This window comes from Megalobrama amblycephala, linkage group LG7, assembly GCF_018812025.1.
Source record: "Megalobrama amblycephala isolate DHTTF-2021 linkage group LG7, ASM1881202v1, whole genome shotgun sequence".
Taxonomy (NCBI): domain Eukaryota; kingdom Metazoa; phylum Chordata; class Actinopteri; order Cypriniformes; family Xenocyprididae; genus Megalobrama; species Megalobrama amblycephala.
In genome coordinates, this window is record NC_063050.1 from 2,472,359 (window position 1) to 2,489,722 (window position 17,364).

General features: G+C 39.6%; 1 protein-coding gene across 1 annotated transcript; it reads right to left on the bottom strand.

The window, feature by feature from the left end:
* Positions 1–420: 420 nt before the first annotated feature.
* LOC125271512 (caspase b-like) lies at positions 421–16,266 on the bottom strand. The gene is made up of 5 exons (XM_048195550.1): positions 16,171–16,266; positions 10,976–11,156; positions 1,760–2,005; positions 1,547–1,630; positions 421–1,322 (listed from the first exon to the last, which is right to left on the bottom strand). The coding sequence occupies exons 1-5, from the start codon at positions 16,264–16,266 to the stop codon at positions 1,189–1,191; spliced, it is 741 nt and encodes a 246-aa protein (XP_048051507.1). The 3' UTR covers positions 421–1,188.
* Positions 16,267–17,364: the final 1,098 nt, after the last annotated feature.

The window sequence follows — 17,364 nt, forward strand, 5'->3', positions numbered from 1 at the left end:
TTTACGAACGGAAGCTCACAGAAACGTGAAAATGGTCTCATTTGAAAGAAAATATCCTAAGCTAAAATATGATATAGTGTGACTAATTGAAGCAGCCCTTATCAAAAGTGCGGGGGTCGACTTCTATCTTTTCAAAACTGCGGGGGTCCTGACCCCCCTGTCCCCCGTGCCAACGGCGCCCCTGTTCACACTATTATTGATCTTGTTGTTTTTTGGATCAAATAAATGAAGCCTTGGTGAGCAGAAGAGACTTCTTTTAAATGTCTCTTTTTGTTCAGGAGTAAGGTCATTCCTAAGGCTTTTGAGCAACAGGAGATTTTTGTTAGACATTTTACTTATTTCCCATTTATGCAGCGATATCAGATTCAGCGTGATATATTTAAAATGACAAATGTATGGTAACAAATTTGTAAAGCTTTATTGATTAATTTGCACTTTTATCAAAGTTATCTGAAAAACATTCTTATAATGTGCTATCTGATGGAAGAAGTGCACATTTTGGATGGCAAAAACGTCTTAGCAGTTAAATGGTTAACATAATAATATGGCAATTGCAAAGTAATGTCTTAGCAGTTAAATGGTTAACATAACGTCTTAGCAGTTAAATGAACATCTTAGCAGTTAAATGGTTAACATAATAATATGGCAATTGCAAAGTATATGCGAAAATGTGATTAAAGGGATAGTTCACCCAAAAATGAAAATTTGATGTTTATCTGCTTACCCCAGGGCATCCAAGATCCAAGAAAAATGAATGTATATAAATGATAATAGCATACAGTATACTGCAGGTATATATTTAGAATCCATTTTTGCATAAAAGGACCATCTTTAACTTGATTTAAGGCAAGAAACTAACAGTCACCAGTTTTGTTGTTCACTGGTCAAACTTGAGAATTTGGTCTATTTAGATTTTTTTTTATTACACTGTATCTATTCCTTTTGTAGATTTCAGTTACAATACAAATCTCAAAATCATTTTCAATGTTCAGATTTCTGGTGTGGAAATGTATTCAAATCCATGCATATTTATTTAGATGATGCCTCATTTGCCTATAATAAAAAGATCATGTTTAAATGTGACGAGAAGCAAACTGCTGTATTTATTTTAGCGGAGCAATGCACTGAGGGTGAGAAAAAAACTGCAAGAGATTGTTTTGACTTTGGGCTGGAATAAAGCAAAGCAATTTAAATGGGATTTTTAACATTTACCTTCCTGAACAACTCCATAACGTGATCAGCATGAGCCCATTTACAGAACACCTCCACGATGTACATGATGAAAAAACGTTCAGTGTCACGATGCCTGTATGCGCTGGTACCTGAGGAGAAAAACCATTGGCAGGTTGAAGTACTTCACAAAGCAACCCAAACCTTGAAACTTTGCTCATTATTGAAGAAACACTGGAAAACGTGGAGACTGTCACACATATGAGGGGTTTTGTTGTATAAAAAAGGAAAACTTGCTTTATTTTTTGAACAGACAAGTGTGAGTTATAGTACAAATCAATCTTACTTCATCAATCAGTGTTTTCTGAGCACTTACCTGGGAGGGTGGACTTAAAACTGATGAAGTCTTTCTCTATGTGCACAATGGCATCTGATTGTATTTCCACACCTCCTGTGTGAGCTGGACAAAGAAATGGTTAATGATATGGATGACACTATTACAGTAAATCCAGAAAAAAAATTAAACCTGGAGTACAAAGAAAAACATCAATATGGTAAGAGGAGTTGAGTTTTATCAGTCATGTCGCACCTCCTCTGCAGGCTTGGATCAGAATAACCTTTGGTTTGTCAATCAGATCATGACATTTCACTGAGTTCAGATGGTTGAAGATGTCATCAACAAAGAAGTAATCTTTGGGATTCTGCTGGTGATGATAGTTGACACCTAAAATGGCATCTTTATTTTCAATTATGTTCCCGTGAGACATTATAACCACGAAGGTGCTGTCCGAGTCTTGATGGTCAGGAGATGCAGCGAAGTTCCTGACTGCAGCATCTATTTGGTGTGAATAAAAATAAGATAAACATGCATAGTATAAAGTGCATTGTATAATTAAACTAGATAAAGTCAAGAAAAACTTTGATGTTGGCTTGAGAAAGCCTGACCACAAGTTTAAAAAGCTTGAAGATTGAAGGTTTTCAGTTTGAAGTTGAAAGTAATTTCATCTTAAAATTTGAAGGCAAACAGGTCAAGAGATCAAAAATCTTAGTATGTGTCTGTGATTTGATCAGTTAGAAAAGATATAACACTTTCACCCAGTTTCACAGACAAGGCTTAAGCTAGTCTTAGACAAAAATTCATGTTTGAGCTGTTTTAACTGAAAGCAGCTTGCACTGACGTATCTTAAAATATGTCACTGCCATTGTGTTGTCTTAAGATGCACAAGTCACATTTATAAAAGCTACTTAAATGGCTTAATTAAACTAAGGCCAAATCCTGGCTTAATCTAAACCCGGTCTGTGAAACCTCCCTTACGGCACAAAAATATATTTCCAATATATTAATGATCCATACATTAAATATTATACTGAAAAATATCTGAAATAATATATTCAGTTAATATATTACAATATATTGAATAATACATACAAAATTGCCACTTTTCATATATTGAAAAATATGACAAAATATTTACACTGTGAAATGTAATTTGAGTGTACTTAGAAAACACGAGGAACATATTTGCCTTAAATGATTGACTGTGCATTTATTTGTATTTATTAAACTGCAAATACTTTGTGCATGTCTGAAATTTAGCTAAATAATAAAAAAAAAAGATAAAAAAAAAAAAACTTATCAAAGTAGTTAATAAACATCACTGCCTGTCAAATAAAGCAACATGCAGCATATCATCAGTGTTTCTTGATCTTCTCCTGGACTGAAGGTTCTACTCTTCAGCACAATGGTGACCCACGAAAGACAACAGAAACCCTTTAAATCCTGTATTTTTAACACACTGTGCACAAAGAAAAAAAATGCTTCAAGTTGAAAGGCATTCTAGGAGCTAACATAGTATAAAACTAATCTATGTCATGTATTTTACAAACACAGTCAAGGGTCAAGGGTCCCAACTTAAGCAAACACTGATCTCCATACTGTTTTATGTTCAATAAAACATCAACATCTAGACCTCTGTTAATTCTCAATAAGAACTTCTGTAGATGGCTGACAAACTGGTTAGTAATAAGCAAAGCTGGTAATGCTCTTTGTGGACCCAGCTAACAGAATTTTGTTACAAGAACGTTCTTTAAATATTCAATGTTCTCCAGAGAGATTTGTGTATTTCTCACCTCTGTAACCCAAAGCTTCCAGCAGCGACTTCATGTTCACCTCATCTATCTCTGCTCCACTCTTGTAACTTAAAGGTGCCCAAGAACGTTCTTTCACAAGATGTAATATAAGTCTAAGGTGTCTCCTGAATGTGTCTGTGAAGTTTCAGCTCAAAATACCCCATAGATTTTTTTTAATTAATTTTTTTAACTGCCTATTTTGGGGCATCATTAACAATGCACTGATTTACACTCAGCGCCGCCCCCTTAAATCATGTGCTCCCTGCCTCACCAGCTGTCGACTATATTACAACGCATTTACAAAGTTCACACAGCTAATATAACCCTCAAATGGATCTTTACAAGATGTTCGTCATGCATGCTGCATGCATGCTTGGAATTATGTGAGTAAAGTATTTATTTGGATGTTAAAGTTTTATTCTGAGTGAATTTGAGGCTGTCCTCCGTGGCTAAAGGCTAATGCTACACTGTTGGAGAGATTTATAAAGAATGAAGTTGTGTTTATGCATTATACAGACTGCAAGTGTTTAAAAAATGAAAATAGCGACGGCTCTTGTCTCCGTGAATACAGTAAGAAACAATGGTAACTTTAACCTCATTTAACAGTACGTTAGCAACATGCTAACGAAACTTTTAGAAAGACAATTTACAAATATCAGTAAAAATATCATGCTATCATGGATTATGTCAGTTATTACACTCTAAGCTGCACTTTATTCAGCACTATGGGAACGTCTTTAGTCGTGACCAGCTGTGAATATATGTGTAAAACAACATCAATGAAATTGACCTATATTTATAGCCTTGCGTGACGTCATTGGAATGCGTCGTGAGTGAGGCTATGGCTGCATCCGAAAACTGGAAAATGCTGCCTTCTGAGGACACATTTCAAGGTAGGAAGGCATCAAGGCACGTCCGAATCCATTGTTAGCTTCACTTCCTGTCTCATGAGATACCTTCCTCAGATCGATTTTTGAAGGAAGCATGGATGTATCCTTAGCTACCTTTGATATCCCACAATCCAGTGCTTTCCATTCTGTGACAGTTGAGCTAGAAAAATAAAGATGGCGTCCGAAAGTTGCGTTTGCTGCTCAGTTTGTGTATAAATGTACGATTTTGGCCAACATATTTCAATTTTGATATCATTTCTATCGAGAAATTACTACTGTAATAATGAAATATTTGTTTAGTTCTCACCAAAGCTCGCGCTATTTTGCTGTAGATCATTAAACTATTACGCTGCCTCAGAAGTCTGTCCGAAATCAGTTTCGTGAGGTGCCTTCATGCACAAACGCTGCCGTACAAGTCATTCTCTTATAAGACAGCAAGGCAGCAAGACAGCTACCTAGGTTTTCGGATGCAGCCTATAATTAGATGTATCACCTGTGCATCAGCAGGTCTTTTGTCTTCAGAGACCATACTGTGAAGTGTGTGTGTGAAGCAGCTCTGCTCAAACTCTTTCCTTCCTTCATTGCTTTGTTAGGAGTTAGATTTGACAGGCAGTGTGCAGAACTTTCTCTCCCCTTGTTCCTTTTTCAACTCTGTCTGACAAGTGTAAAGTGAACAAACATATATTATATTATATATTTGAAAGAAAGTCATGAATGAACAAAACAAAAGGTGTGTGTCTCCATGTTCACGTTCCATCTTCGAATCGGACACACACCAGTATTTTGTTTGTTTGGGGAAGAGCACGCTGCCCTTGCGTTGTGAGAGCATTGTGAATGTTCACAGTTGAAGTGCTTCGCGTTCGCTTTGCTTATTTCAAAGGGGTAGCACCCACAATGTGATCGTGGGGCTCTTGTGGTGATCTGGCTGAGGAGCGAGAAACAGGTTCATACTTTACTGCTCTCTCTCTCTCTGTCCGGATCGCGATATCCTTTTACCGAGACCGAAGCATGCCTCGGCTCTTCTTCAGCTCGGGCAGAGGACACTTAAGTGTTTTCCTCTGGAATGGAAGAGTTTGTCCATCTCTAAGCGTTCCTCCCGTGATGATAAAGCAAAACGGAACTGCTCTGGGCAGTCATTCATGCAGTGAAACACAAGCATACCCCAAACATTTCTAATTATAAATGTGTTTTGTACCCATGACGTCGACCCGATCGACTATCGCGGGTGCGAAGACATGTGTTTTATGATGCTGCCTCAGATCAGAGAAATGCTTGCATGCTATCTCTCCCCTGGGGCCGCATCATCAGAGGTGTTTCACAGCGAGTCGGGCTGGTACTGTGCTGTACACAATGGCTGTGTTACAGGCATATCAGACTGATCTATGACTGTAAGACTGATCTATTTCATTCAGACCGTGTTTACTTGTCTGGTAATTGGCTGCATTTAATTCTGAGGAATTTAATATGTGAAATGGCCTTATTATATATATATAAGCAAAATAAATAGGTCCTTATTTTTCGTGTGCTTTCAATGTCAACTTATTTGACTATCGTGGGTGCAAGGGCATGTGATTTGATGCTCCAGTTTGAAGAGACACTTGCGAGCTATCTTTTCTCTGGAGCTCATAGTCACTTAAAGAGACAGTACTCCCCACCAAGCTATGCATAATAACATCCATACTGGTGGGAAGGCGTTTCGATCAGTGTGTCAGACCGGTACTGCTGCACACTATGGCAGTGTTGCAGGTGGACCAGGCTGACCTGCTAAGAAGGCTCAAAAGCAGACTGTGGCGAGTTGTGCTTCCCCTCGTAAATCTGGGGACCAGCTTGTCACATTCAGCAGCCTCATAATATCTATTACCCGTCCCTTCTCAATATCTTCACACCTTCGCCACCTCTGGTGCTTCGGGGGGCAGCGATTTTCAGTGAAATGTTAGGTGTTCCGTGGATTTCTGTAACACATCGGGACACGAAATATTTTACATCCCCTCAAAGGGAAGTATCAAAATTAGTGCCCATTTCAGAGAACTTGACAGCGTGGAAACTACTGCCAGGGATTTCTGCGTGGGTTCTAAAGACAGTAGGAAAAGGATACAGAATCCAATTTATTCATCGTCCTCCGCGTTTCAACGCCGTGGTCTCCACTACCGTGAAGCCGGGTAAACAACTTTACTGTCATAAGAACTGCAATCTCTTCTAAAGAAAGGGGCCATAGAGCATGTTTTTCCCCTCTAGAGAGAGAGTCAGGTTACTACAGCAGATACTTCTTAGTTTCCAAAGGACGAGGGGCTGCGTCCAATCTTAGATCTTTGAGGCTTTAACCATTTAGTTAAAGCTCTCAAGTTCAAGATGTTAACCATAAAGATGATCATGTCACAATCCAACATCATGATTGGTTTGTCACAATCGATCTCAAGGATGCATATTTTCACATAGAAATATTGCCACAACACAGGAGGTTCATGAGGTTCACTTTTCAGGGGCAAAGCTTACCAATATCGGGTTCTCTTCCATTCGGCCTAGCCTTATTACCCCGCCGCTCATATACAAGATGCATGGATGCAGCACTGGCTCCATTGTGACTCCAGGCCATTCACATTTTGAATTACATGGACGACTGGCTAATACTAGAACAGTCACAAGAGATGGCGTTACAACACAGATGTCGTACTAGCCCATCTAGTTTCTATAGGGTTGAGACTAAATGAGAAGAAAGTGTTCTTTGTCCTACCCAGAGAATGACATATTTAGAGGTTGTATGGTATTCGACCATGATGTGGGCACAATTGTCTCCCGCTCGAGTTGAGTCCATTCTAATCACCTTGAACAATGTCAGGCTAGGCAAATATTACACTGTTCTGCAGTATCAAGAAATGTTAGGTCTCATGGCATCAGTGTCCTGAGTGATTCCTATGGGCCTCTTGCATGTGAGACGTTTCAGTTGTGGCTCAGAGCCGAAAGGTTTTGTCTAAGCAATTCCCCACAGCAAATAAGGGTGAGGGCACGCGCTGAATGCTTCGTGCCCTTTCTAAAATCCATGTTTATGGTAAGGGTTATGCGCTGCGGCTTTGTTCCCTTTCTATGTGGCTCAGACCCCGGTTCTTCACCTTGGGTCCCAATCTATATGCGTTGATGTTGCAAGATGCCAACAACAGACGCTTCCCATATGGGCTGGGGAGCGGCCTTAGGTGGCTGTCCAGTCCAAAGGGATATGGTGAGGTCATCATCTCGATTGGCACATCAATTGCCTCGAATTGATGGCTGTATTTCTGGCCCTGAAGTACTTCCTCCACCAGTTAAGGGGTTACCATGTCCTAGTGCGGGTGGACGTTACTGCGGTAGCCTCTAATATAAATCACCAGGGTGGACTGTGTTTGTGACGTCTAGACAGGCTAGTGCAGCGCATTCTGCTCTAGGCTCAGGACAAGTTCCTGTCCCTCAAGGCGATCCCCGGAAATCTGTCCAGACAGAGCATACCAACGGGGGAGTAGATACTCCCCCTGAGGTAGTCAAACAAATCTGGTAAAGATTTTATGAAACAGATGTATCTCTTTGCCCCCCAACAGGCAGCGCAATGTCCACTCTATTTCTTTCAGAGTCACCCAGCTTCCCCTTGGTCTGGGTGTGATGCGCATATGTGGCCCAGAATGCGCCTTTATGCGTTTCCTCTGATTTCTGTGCTCCCAGGAGTTTCTAGCCAAATTTTGCCAACAAGGGACTTGCCTCTTTCTGATAGTGCTGCGTTGGCTGAATGGAATATGGTTCTTGGAGATAATATCTCTTCTCAACGGCTCACCGTTGGCGATACCGAAGAGGAGAGACCTTTTGTCTCAGGTGCAGGGGACATTATTTCATCCCCTGACGGAGATGTGAAACCTTCATGTTTGGCCCCTGAAGGGAACCAACTGAGGGACACAGTGCTTTCACCTGATGTTTTTGAGACCATTAAATGCTGGGGGTCTCTCCACTAGATAAAGTTAAACCAGCAAATGGGGTGTCTTTGGAAGATGGTGTTTTGGACATAATGTATATCCAGTTAACTGCCAGATTGTTACAGTTCTGGATTTTCTGCAGGGAAAATGATCAACAGGCACATGCCTCGCCACTATCAGGGTTTATGTGGCCGCTCTCTGGGCTTGCCACGCTCTGATTGGCAGGGTGCCTTTGGGCAAGCATGCCCTGCTCTCTCGCTTCGTTCGAGGGGCCAGGCGGCTTAGGCCTCCCTCAAGAACTAGGATCCCTTCATGGGACCTAGCTATAGTCCTGGAGGGCCTGGTTGAGACCCCCTTTGAACCACTAGAGTCAGTTTCTGATAAGCTGTTAAAGGGATAGTTCACCCAAAAATGAAAATTTGATGTTTATCTGCTTACCCCCAGAGCATCCAAGATGTAGGTGACTTTGTTTCTTCACTAGAACACAAATGATGATTTTTAACTCCAACCGTTGCTGTCTGTCAGTCAAATAATGCTAGTGGATGGGAACTTCTACAATAAGAGTAAATAAAACTTGCTTAGACAAGTCCAAATTAAACCCTGCAGCTCATGACTACACATTGATGTCCTAAGACAAGAAACGATCGGTTTGTGCGAGAAACCGAACAGTATTTATATAATTTTTTACCTCTAATACACCACTATGTCCAACGGCATTCATCACTCGATTCGTTTGGTCTGATCGCGCTCTGACAACGGCAGTGATGTCTCGCTCTCATTGAAGTATATGCGCGAGACATCACTGCCGCTGTCAGAGCGCGATCAGACCAAACGAATCGAGTGATGAATGCCGTTGGACATAGTGATGTATTAGAGGTAAAAAATGATATAAATACTGTTCGGTTTCTCGCACAAACCGATCGTTTCGTGTCTTAGGACATCAATGTGTAGTCATGAGCTGCAGGGTTTAATTTGGACTTGTCTAAGCAAGTTTTATTTACTCTTATTGTAGAAGTTCCCATCCACTAGCATTATTTGACTGACAGACAGCAACGGTTGGAGTTAAAAATCATCATTTGTGTTCTACTGAAGAAACAAAGACACATCTTGGATGCGCTGGGGGTAAGCAGAATTTGAAACATCAAATTTTCATTTTTGGGTGAACTATCCCTTTAACTCTAAAAATGTTCTTCTCATGGCTATAACTTCTCTAAAGAATCGGGGATCTGCAGGCTCTGTCCATGGCCATCCTGCTTAGATTTTTCCCCAGGAATGGTGAACGCTATTTTGCATCCTCATCCTGACTATCTGCCTAAGGTTCCTTCCTTGACCTTGCATCCAGTCACTCTTGAAGCCTTCTGCCCTCTGCCGTTCACAACGCCGGATCAGGAGAGACTTCACAGACTGTGTCCAGTCTGTGCTCTTCTGACTTATGTCCACCGCACCAGCCAGTGGCGTAAGTCAGAGCAACTGTTTGTTTGTCATCGCCATAACAGGGGTGTGGCCACCACGAAACAGACAATGTCAGAGATGCTATTGCCCTTGCCCATGAGGCGCGTGGTCACGCTTCGCCAACGGGTATTAGGGCTCATTCCACCAGGGGAGTTGCCTCTTCTAGAGCTTTGGCAGGGGGCGCTCCCTTGCAACATGTTTGTGATGCGACAGGTTGGTCCTCACCGCACACATTCATAAGATTTTATAGTTTGGATGTTTATGTTACTCCAGGCTCTCATGTCCTTGAGTCGACATCACAAGCTAGTGTCTGAGACTCTCTGTACTTTGTGACAAACTTCACAGCCAGGAGGTCCGGACACACAGTGCGGCGGCGTGGGTATTCTCGTTCCCAAAGCGTTGTATAAAGCGCAGCTTAGAGTGTAGCCTTTGAAAGGGAATGCCCCGGGTTACTTCACTGTAACCCTGTTCCCTGAAAAGGCTGGAACGAGAAGCTGCGCTTCATTGCCACACTGAGATGTACCTGGACTGCTCTTCAGACAAAATATCTGCTGATGCACAGGTGGCACATCTAATTATAGCGTCGCTCACGACGCATTCCAATGACGTCACACAAGGCTATAAATATAGGTCAACTTCATTGACGTTGTTTTACACATATATTCACAGCTGGTCATGACTAAAGACGTTATTAAAAAGCAGCTTCTCGTTCCCGCCTTTTCAGGGAACAGGGTTACAGTAAAGTAACCCAGGGCGTTATGCTGCATGTTGCTTTATTTAAAAGGCAGTAATTATTGCAGTGGTGTTTATTTAGATAGTTGATGTGTTTTTTTTAGTTAAGTCTTTGCAGTTTAATAAATGCACAGTCTATTGTTGTTCCAAAAATATGTCTTTGTATTAGAAACTTGCAACTTTGAGTAAAACATCCTTGAGAAACTGAAGGCAATGTTTTTCCTCATTCCCTCGCCGAGCGATGTCGATGATGCTTGAGCACTTTCCCATTGAGAATGGGCAACAAATTTCTATTTGGATACTTAAGATCAAATTTTGTTTCCTATTCTCAGTGGAAAAGTGCCCAAGCATCATCGCACAGTGACATTGATGGGCAACATTGCTCAAAAAGTAGTAGAAGTAATATAATGAAGTAATAGTTTAGGTAGCACATGTAACCCTTATGGATCACTCGACCTGCTTCGAGTGATCCATAAGAACGCTAAAGTTCGCAGCCTCTAGTGTCAGTCGCTAGAGCTCCCCTTGAGATCAGGGGAGTGAGGTTTACACACACAGCTCTTATTAGCTTGCCTCTGTTACACATACAACAGAATGTTGTCTTTCTCAAGCCAACACAACTAGAGTATTTGTTCATATTTCTGTGCTACACTAAGTCCACTAGCTTTATACGCACCTGTCCAGTGAGGTTTGTGTATTTCTCAACTCTGTAACCCAAAGCTTCCAGCAGCCACTTCATGTTCTCCTCGTCTCTCTCTGCTCCGTCCCTGTTGTACTCTTTAACACTGAATTTTATGTTGGTGATCAGCAGTGCTAAACGTTTCCTCTGAGACTTGTCCTTTGGTATATAGCTCTATTAAAATAAATAAATAAATAAATAAATAATAAAAAAATATATGCAGAATTAAAGCACAAGAGACAGATTGGGTGTTTCCTAACCCCTGCAGTGAATGTTTTGGATCAGTTGTTTTCCTGTCCTTTTTTGTTGGAATACTGAGACTAAATAACAGCATAAAGCAATAGGTATATAAATAAACAAAAAGAGTGTATATGTAGGGGTGTGACGAGATCTCATGCCACAAGATCTTGTGAGATTAAAATGTGAAATTTCTCATCGAGGTGAAAAGCTGTCTTGGCTCCCTGATGCATGCAAATATCTTCCAATATGAAAGTTACCTTAGGCTGGGCTGTGTAGTTGTAACCATTTTTTAGATCTGTATCATAAATTTGTCCCTATTTGCACTTTGAATATTGAGAGAGTACTTTAATTATGGTTGCACTTATTGCTTGCACTTAAAGGGTTAGTTCACCCAAAAATGAAATGTCATTAATGACTCTCCCTCATGTCGTTCCAAACCCATAAGACCTTCATTCATCTTCAGAACACAGTTTAAGATATTTTAGATTTAGTCCGAGAGCTTTCTGTCCCTCCATTGAAAGTGTATGTACGGTATACTGTCCATGTCCAGAAAGGTAATAAAAACATCATCAAAGTAGTCCATCATGTGACATAAGTGGGTTAATTTTTTTGAAGCATCGAAAATACATTTTGGTCCAAAAATAACAAAAACTACGACTTTATTCAGCATTGTCTTCTCTCCGCAGTGACGCTGCTTCTTCTTCTTCTTTCCTGTTTTACAGCGGTTAGCATCCAGCTTATTGGTGCATTACTGCCCCCTTCTGCTCCGGACAGTGACGCTGCTGACGTGTTATCTGGTGCGCCCGAGCTTCGTTTACAGTTTGAGGGAGACGCACGCTGTATTCAAGCTATTCTACATTGTTTGTATTTTGGTATTGCTATATTTTTTAAAATGGTGCGTAAGTGTGCTTGACCCCCGTCAGCAGCGTCTTACGTCAGCACACACAGAAAAAAATTGTACCTTTAGGGGTACAACAGCTTGTCGCTAAAGGGACATTTTTGTACCTTTTTTACTCCAAAAAGTATAAAATATCAGAGGTGTAAAGTCCAGGTTCAGAAAGTAAAAGTCCTCCTCAGTATCAGAGGTGGGTAATCCAGGGGTCAAAGAGTAAAAGTCCTGCCATATTTTTATTCCACCCACTGAAGCATTCATGAGATAAATAAGTGATTAATTGAGTGATGATTGAGCATTGTTGAAGACACCTGATGATAACAAGCAGAATCACCAAAGGAGAAAATCACAATTTTTAAGTTACCATCATCGAGGTCAGGGTTTGTTTTAGTTGAGCTCTTGACCCTTGACTTTTTAATATTAGATTTTGTTTGGGCAGTTTTAACTGCATTAAAACCAACCAACCAAAGTTAAAAGATGATCAGGTGTTGTTGGTTATGTTTTCACATAATCACTATTTGATCTGAACTCATTTAGAACTCAATCTCTGAGTTAGATTTACATTATTGATTACAGCACAAGATCAACTTTATCAGTACATTTTTTTTTTTTTTTAAGAGTTCTGATTTAAAAAAAAAAAAAACAGAGCTCATTTAAACACACAGACATCAAGAATCAGTCTGTGAATCTCAACAGTGGTGAGAATAATAAAGCATGTTGCAGTGCATTCTGGGAGCCACCAATCAAAATTCATCCATGGCTCCCATCATGCATTGCTGCATGAATAAATTATGAGCTGAATTGTCTTAGTAATTGTCTTTATTCTTACTATTAAAACTTTGCTGTTTTTCTGTGATTTTTTAGAAGCTTGTTTTCTAATGTTCAGAGTTGATCAGAATATGTTGCTGATCATCTTTGAACTTTGCTTTTCTGGTTGGTTTTAATGCAGTTAAAACTGCCCAAACAAAATCTAATATTAAAAGGTCAAGGGTAAGAGCTCAACTAAAACAAACCCTGACCTCGATGATGGTAACTTAAAAATTGTGATTTTCTCCTTTGGTGATTCTGCTTGTTATCATCAGGTGTCTTCAATAATGCTCAATCATCAGTCAATTAATCATTAATTTATCTCATTAACGCTTCAGTGGGTGGAATAAAAATATGGCAGGACTTTTACTCTTTGACCCCTGGATTACCCACCTCTGCTCAGTATTTAGTTCAAGTCACCTGGATTTACCGTTATGATAAGCAGAATCACACTCTAAAAAGAAATGTGTAAAAAAAATAACACATATTATGTGTAACACTCTAGTTTACACATTTTGTGTCAATATTGCATAAAATTGTTGAAATAATTCAATTGTTTTACACATATTATGTGTAGTTTTAAAATGAACACAACCTGTGTATTTGTTCACAGCATCAACACAATCTGTGCAGCCAAGAACACCTGTAATGTGTTAATATTACACATTTACACAACTTTGTGTTCATTTCAGAGGTGAAGACCAGACCTCAAAAACCAAGACCATTCAAGACCAGAGGTGTGGACGAGACCAGACCTTCCAAGACCAAAACAAGACCATTCAATCAAGATAATTCATTAATCATGTGACTATTGAACATTAAAGGTGCTAAAGAGGTTCTTTTTGTCGACTGAGTTTTTGAAATGAGCGCATGCGCAAGAACCCCCCTCCTTCACAGCTCATTTAGAGGGAACGCCTCCCAAAACTCGTGCACAAGTATCGGAACACGAGTGTTTACCACCGGCATTCGCTGTGTTATTAAGCCGGGCACACATTTAACGACTAGCTAAAACATTCTGACTATGCTCAACATACAGCGATTGTTTCCTGCTCCTGAAGCAGATTTATATACTTTCACATGGAATTTGAACACCGACTGTAATCGCAGACTGAAAGCAACTGGCTCTGATTGGACGCATTTGAGCACGATCAGTCATAAGTATCAATTTACATTCATAATCGGCCTTACAATCGTTAAGTGTGTGCGCGACTTAAAGCCGTGGATTCATTATATTATTACTTTCAGTGCACCTAATAAATAGTCTTTTATGAGTTAGTAAAGACAGTTTCAAGTAATATTGCAAAAATGTATAAAACAAAACATCCTCTTTAGCACCTTTAATGATGAGCACCTGCTGTTAACAAGCAGAATCACCAAAGGAGAAAATCACAATTTTTAAGCCACCATCGTGGAGATGAGTGTTTGCTTTAGTTGAGCTCTTGACTTTTTAAAATAAAATTTTGTTTGGGTTGTTTTAACTGAGTTATAACATCCAGACAAACAAATGGAAAAGATGATTAGGTGGTGTTGGTTATGTTTCACATAATCATTATTTGACCTGAATCACTGAATTCATTTAGAGCCCAATCTCTGAGTTAGATTTACATTATTGATTACAGCAGCACTGTGATTCTACAGCAGAAGATCAGCTTCATCAATATAATCTGAAGGATTTCTCAAACAGTTGTTCTGAGCAAAAAAATATATATATATTTTAGGCACACACAGACATCAAGAATCAGCCTGTGAATCTCAACAGTGGTGGCCATCATAAAGCATGTTGCAGTGCATTCTGGGAGCCACCAATCAAAATTCATCCATGGCTCCCATCATGCATTGCTGCATGAATAAATTATGATCTGAATTGTCTTAGTAATTTCCTTTATTCTCATATTTTATTTTGTTCTGTTTATGTGACTTTTAGTAGCTTGTTTTCTAATGTTCAGAGTTGATCTGTTGATCAGAATATGTTGCTTGTCACCATCCTTGAGATTCACAGGCTGATTCTTGATGTCTGTGTGTGCCTAAAAGAAAGATTTTTTTTTTGAATCAGAACAACTTTTGAGAAATCCTTCAAATTATATTGATTAAGCTGATCTTCTGGTGTAGAATCACAGTGCTGCTGTAATCAATAATGTAAATCTAACTCAGAGATTGGACTCTAAATGAGTTCAGTGATTCAGATCAAATAATGATTATGTGAAAACATAACCAACACCTGATCATCTTTTCCATTTGTTTGTCTGGATGTTATAACTCAGTTAAAACAGCCCAAACAAAATTTTATTTTAAAGAGTCAAGAGCTCAACTAAAGCAAACACTCATCTCCATGATGGTGGCTTAAAAATTGTGATTTTCTCCTTTGGTGATTCTGCTTGTTAACAGCAGGTGCTCATCATTAATGTTCAATAGTCACATGATTAATGAATTATCTTGATTGAATGGTCTTGTTTTGGTCTTGGAAGGTCTGGTCTCGTCCACACCTCTGGTCTTGAATGGTCTTGGTTTTTGAGGTCTGGTCTTCACCTCTGAAATGAACACAAAGTTGTGTAAATGTGTAATATTAACACATTACAGGTGTTCTTGGCTGCACAGATTGTGTTGATGCTGTGAACAAATACACAGGTTGTGTTCATTTTAAAACTACACATAATATGTGTAAAACAATTGAATTATTTCAACACAATTTTATGCAATATTGACACAAAATGTGTAAACTAGAGTGTTACACATAATATGTATTATTTTTTTTTACACATTTCTTTTTAGAGTGTGATTCTGCTTATCATAACGGTAAATCCAGGTGACTTGAACTAAATACTAAGGAGGACTTTTACTTTCTGAACCTGGACTTTACACCTCTGATATTTTATACTTTTTGGAGTAAAAAAGGTACAAAAATGTCCCTTTAAAAGGTACTGCTCCAGCGACAAGCTGTTGTACCCCTAAAGGTACGATTTTAAACCCTTTTTTTTCTGTGTGCAGCGTCACTGTCCGGAGCAGAAGGGGACGGTAATGCACCAATAAGCTGGATGTAGTAAAACAGGAAAGAAGAAGATGAAGAAGCAGCGTCACTGTGAAGTCGTGAACGCGGATTGTCGACAGACCCGGAAGAGAAGACAATGCTGAATAAAGTCGTAGTTTTTGTTATTTTTGGACAAAAATGTATTTTCCATCCATCCATCCATTTTCTTCCGCTTATCCGGGGCCGGGTCGCGGGGGCAGCAGTCTAAGCAGAGCCGCCCAGACTTCCCTCTCCCCCGACACTTCCTCCAGCTCTTCCGGGGGAATTCCGAGGCGTTCCCAGGCCAGCCGAGAGACATAGTCCCTCCAGCGTGTCCTCATGTATTTTCGATGCTTCAAAAACTTCTAACTAACCCACTTATGTCACATGATGGACTACTTTGATGATGTTTTTATTACCTTTCTGGACATACTACTTTAGTTATGAACTGAGAAAGAACAATACTTCTACAGCATTTATTCATCTTAGTTAATGGTAATTTCAACATTTACTAATACATTAATACATAAAATCAAAAGTTGTGTCCAATCAGTATATATATATATATATATATATATATATATATATATATATATAAAATGTAGGGACCTTAGGTCATTTATTAGCTCAATTTAATTGATACAGGGAATAAAAATTGAATCAACTGTAAATGATTCACTGTAAATGATTCAGAATTAATATTTAACACTTCATCAATTATTCGTCCAGCGAAAAATTGAGGTTAAAGTATTTTACCAATTCTGGATAAAATATTATTCTGTGGCCAACAGTAACATATTTTATTATGATTATTATACGCAAGAGGTAACTGATCTTTGAGTTTAAGACAGTAATTTGATACACAGCACAAGAAACTCGTATATGTGAAAATCAAAACAAGCTTTATTGACTACTTCTAATGATTACAAGAAACTAAGGCTAAACACACACATACATACATACATACATACATACATACATACGCACACACACACATTCGCGGAGTTGATATGAGTTATGAAGAAAGTCCCAAATACTAACTAAACATCGCAACCTGAGGAAAATCACAAAAGCAGAGCTTTGGCTTGATTCTTTAGGTTTAAAGGAGTTTCACCAGTTTCCAGCAAGAGAGAGAAGTTTGCTTGTACCTGCGTTTGCTCTGACAGCTGAGGTAATCGGGTTGTTCTGCGACTCGTGTGCAGCGGAGCCCCGTTCTGGATTGGCTGTCTTTCAGGTGACGTCTTCTCGGGAAAGCCCTTCGTGGGTTGCGCGGAAGCTTTAAAGTTGTTGCGCTGTTCTGAGCAGTTTTCTTCTTTGGAGACTTTAGTCAGATATTTCACAGAGTGTTTTGGAGTCTGGATGTGACGGCTGTTGAGTGGTCAGCTGCGCGGCTCGTGGATGAAGTCGGCGACTGTTAGATGGAAAATCAGCCCCGGTAA